At 33.5% G+C, this 2,961-nt stretch overlaps 1 protein-coding gene across 2 annotated transcripts in view; it reads right to left on the reverse strand.

Annotated features, from left to right (window-relative positions):
* Positions 1-1,778: 1,778 nt before the first annotated feature.
* LOC105463035 overlaps positions 1,779-2,961 on the reverse strand; it is a 20,762-nt gene continuing 19,579 nt past the window's right edge. For both annotated transcript variants that reach the window (XM_011710045.1, XM_011710046.1), the window contains exon 4: positions 1,779-2,489. In XM_011710045.1, the coding sequence (XP_011708347.1) occupies positions 1,939-2,489 (551 nt within the window). In that variant the 3' untranslated portion in view covers positions 1,779-1,938. The remainder of the gene's footprint in view (positions 2,490-2,961) is intronic.

Consider the following 2,961-nt stretch of genomic DNA (forward strand, 5'->3'; position numbering starts at 1 on the left):
GAATAATTTTCTGATACTATTGACTTTATCGTCGGTGACGTTGCATCATACCACTTCTAATAACGTTTACTTAACATATACTATTGCAATATATAATTGCGGTTATCTCATGATATTGCAATAATATAATTGTGGTTAGTTCATGCTATTGCAATAATACAAGGGCAAGTCAATAAGTTTTTAGAAAAACATAGTAAAACACTTTTTTTTGATCGATTCATTTTTATTTCTCAACATAGTCTCCTTTCAGCTCGATACACTTGATCCAACGATTCTCCAACTTTTTGAGCCGTCCGAATAATATGATTTGTCCAACCCTTCAAAATAAGCCTCTGTTTCGGCGATGAGCTATTCTAGCTGGTGGTGAATCTCTTTCCTCCGAACCATTTCTTCAGGTTTGGAAACAGGAAATAGTCGCAGGGAGCTAAATCTGACGAATACCCGAGTAAACATTTTCATATACAATTATATATGACCATATATGAATCATTATATATGATCATATACGAAATTTGTCTCTATAATATGACCATATATGAATATATCTGATTTTATATTAGGTATGTTATAATCTGCATGCATAACGTACTGTATAGAGGGTGTCCCAAAAAAGTCATATGTCCTTTCACTGGCAGATTCTGAGGAGCATTCTAAGACGAAAACTCTTATACAAAAATGTCGAGGCTATAATACTGTTACGTCCGGGGCGGTAAAACTTGCGTTCGCGCACTCGAACGTGTGTTACCCGCGTTTCCGCACTCGCGCACGCGCACGCGTACCGGATCGCCGCGGAGAAATAAATGGAACACCAACTTAAGAACTGACAAACTCTTTAATGTAAGAGAACGAAATACAGAAAGGGATCAGAGCACGTCCGAACGGATCGACGGCTCGTCTCCAAATCTCATGGCGTCCGTTTGACAACCAAAAATCTCGTTATCTAGGAAACAAGTAAATCTTGCCGCTCAGTTCGACCAGTTCGCTCAATTTGCAACGGCGCGGGCGTAACAATATGTACATATCCCAGCAAACAATAATATAACAGATGTGTTATATTATAGTTATATTGTTGAGTGGGAAATTACAACTAACAAATACGTTACATGTAACTTGGTGTTTGCTGGGATCACTAAAGTAAAGTCAGTTAACATCAAAGTACAAAAAAAGATACCATTTAAATTTTATCTTTTAAAATATTAAAGCAGCGCTGACAATATACATTTGGAGGCACAGGGTACTTTATCGTGTGCACACGTGGTTCCGCCATTGCCAGCGATCAGTTTAAGGGCCCTCCTGATATACGGAGAAACAGCCCGAATGGCGGTCTCCCTGCGCGCAACGGGCCACGTGATCCACGTGCTCGGAAAAAAATGGCGGGTCAAACCATGGACCTAAGAATACATGGACGGAGCGTTGTACGCGGGGTAACAAATAATAGCGGCAAAGGGGGAGCTGCCATAGGCGTAGGAGCACTATGATGACTTCGGCTAATTCCGAGCGTACTCGGAAGTGTTCGGTATACGGAGAGGTTAAATTTCACTCAGCAATTCTGAACAAATTATTTACGAAAAACTTTGAAGAAAATCTATTTTGAAACTTTTATAATGTTATTTAAATAACTTTATAAATATTTGAAATAGTAAAATAAGTAATAAGTTAGGTTAGGTTATGTAGTGTCTCTAGATTATGTAGCTTTTCAAATCTGCAAAAGTTTTGTTAAATTGTAAAATTTCTTTAAAAAAATTATTAAAAATCTCTAAATTAAATGTACATAAAACTCCAAGAAATATATAAATTTATTATTGTTATGCATAAAATATAAATACATAAAATGTAGTATTATACACATGTTTCTTATTAACTATAAAATGTAGTATTATACATAAGTTTCTTATTAACTATTTTCTTATTAACTATAAACGATACTTTTTTTGTATTTTATAGACAGAGATTTCTTATAAATGTATGTATGGTTAAATTATTATGAAATTTTTTACAAACATAATTATATGCTTTTGGTGAATAATAATGCAACGATAAAGCAAATTGTCGTAAGTTAGCTTTATATATTCTACGAACGGGCAATTTTTGTTGTTTTCTTATATCTCGTTTAATTACTTCTTGCATATCTGCATCCAAATGTTGTAATATATCACTGTCTTCTGCTGTTATAAGATTTTTCGTTCGTAATTCTTTTAAAAGACTCTTCAAAGACTTCAGTTTGTGTTGTAATTTTTTCTTATCAAAATCACTGGCAGCCAATTTTCGTTTTAAAATCTTTGTTTCATGTGTATAAAACTCTCGTATTCGAGTTTTTGTTGGCGAGTTGACTATTCTATCAGGAGAGACGCTAGTTGAACGATCCACCATTATATTAGGTGCCCGAGTCGAAGGATCTATCATTGTATTGGATATGCTCGAACAGTCCTGCACTATAGTACTAGATATCATCATTTCCGTTCTGTCTTCATTTCTTTCGTTGCTAATGTCTAGAATGATATTGTACATTATAAATTATTGTTACGTAATTTTTATTAATATAAAATAAATAGGAATATTTATATCGTAGGAAATATTTTAGAATTAAACGTAAATAAACAAGTACAGGAAATATGTGATCATGAATCCAAATTATAATAAATTTAAAATTTAAATTGTATTCAGGCTCATATAAATAAAATTCGAAATAAAAGAAGAGGAGCTAAAGAGCCGAACCAGACGTAAGCGCTCAAATATTCAACATATATTCTTAAGAATCACAACATATAATCAGTACAATAACGTAAATAAAAAAAACTTTCAATACAAATCAAACAGGAAATCTTCCGCTACAACTGAAATCGAGTTTTTGCCTTCTCATATAGTTGGTTCTTCTTTCGCTACAGCTGAAATCGAGTCTTCGCCTTCTCATATAGCTGGTTAGTATTGTAAATAAATTATTATAAAATTTGAAATAGAGAA

The sequence above is a fragment of the Wasmannia auropunctata genome, unplaced genomic scaffold (assembly GCF_000956235.1).
Source record: "Wasmannia auropunctata unplaced genomic scaffold, wasmannia.A_1.0 LD336092.1, whole genome shotgun sequence".
NCBI lineage: Eukaryota > Metazoa > Arthropoda > Insecta > Hymenoptera > Formicidae > Wasmannia > Wasmannia auropunctata.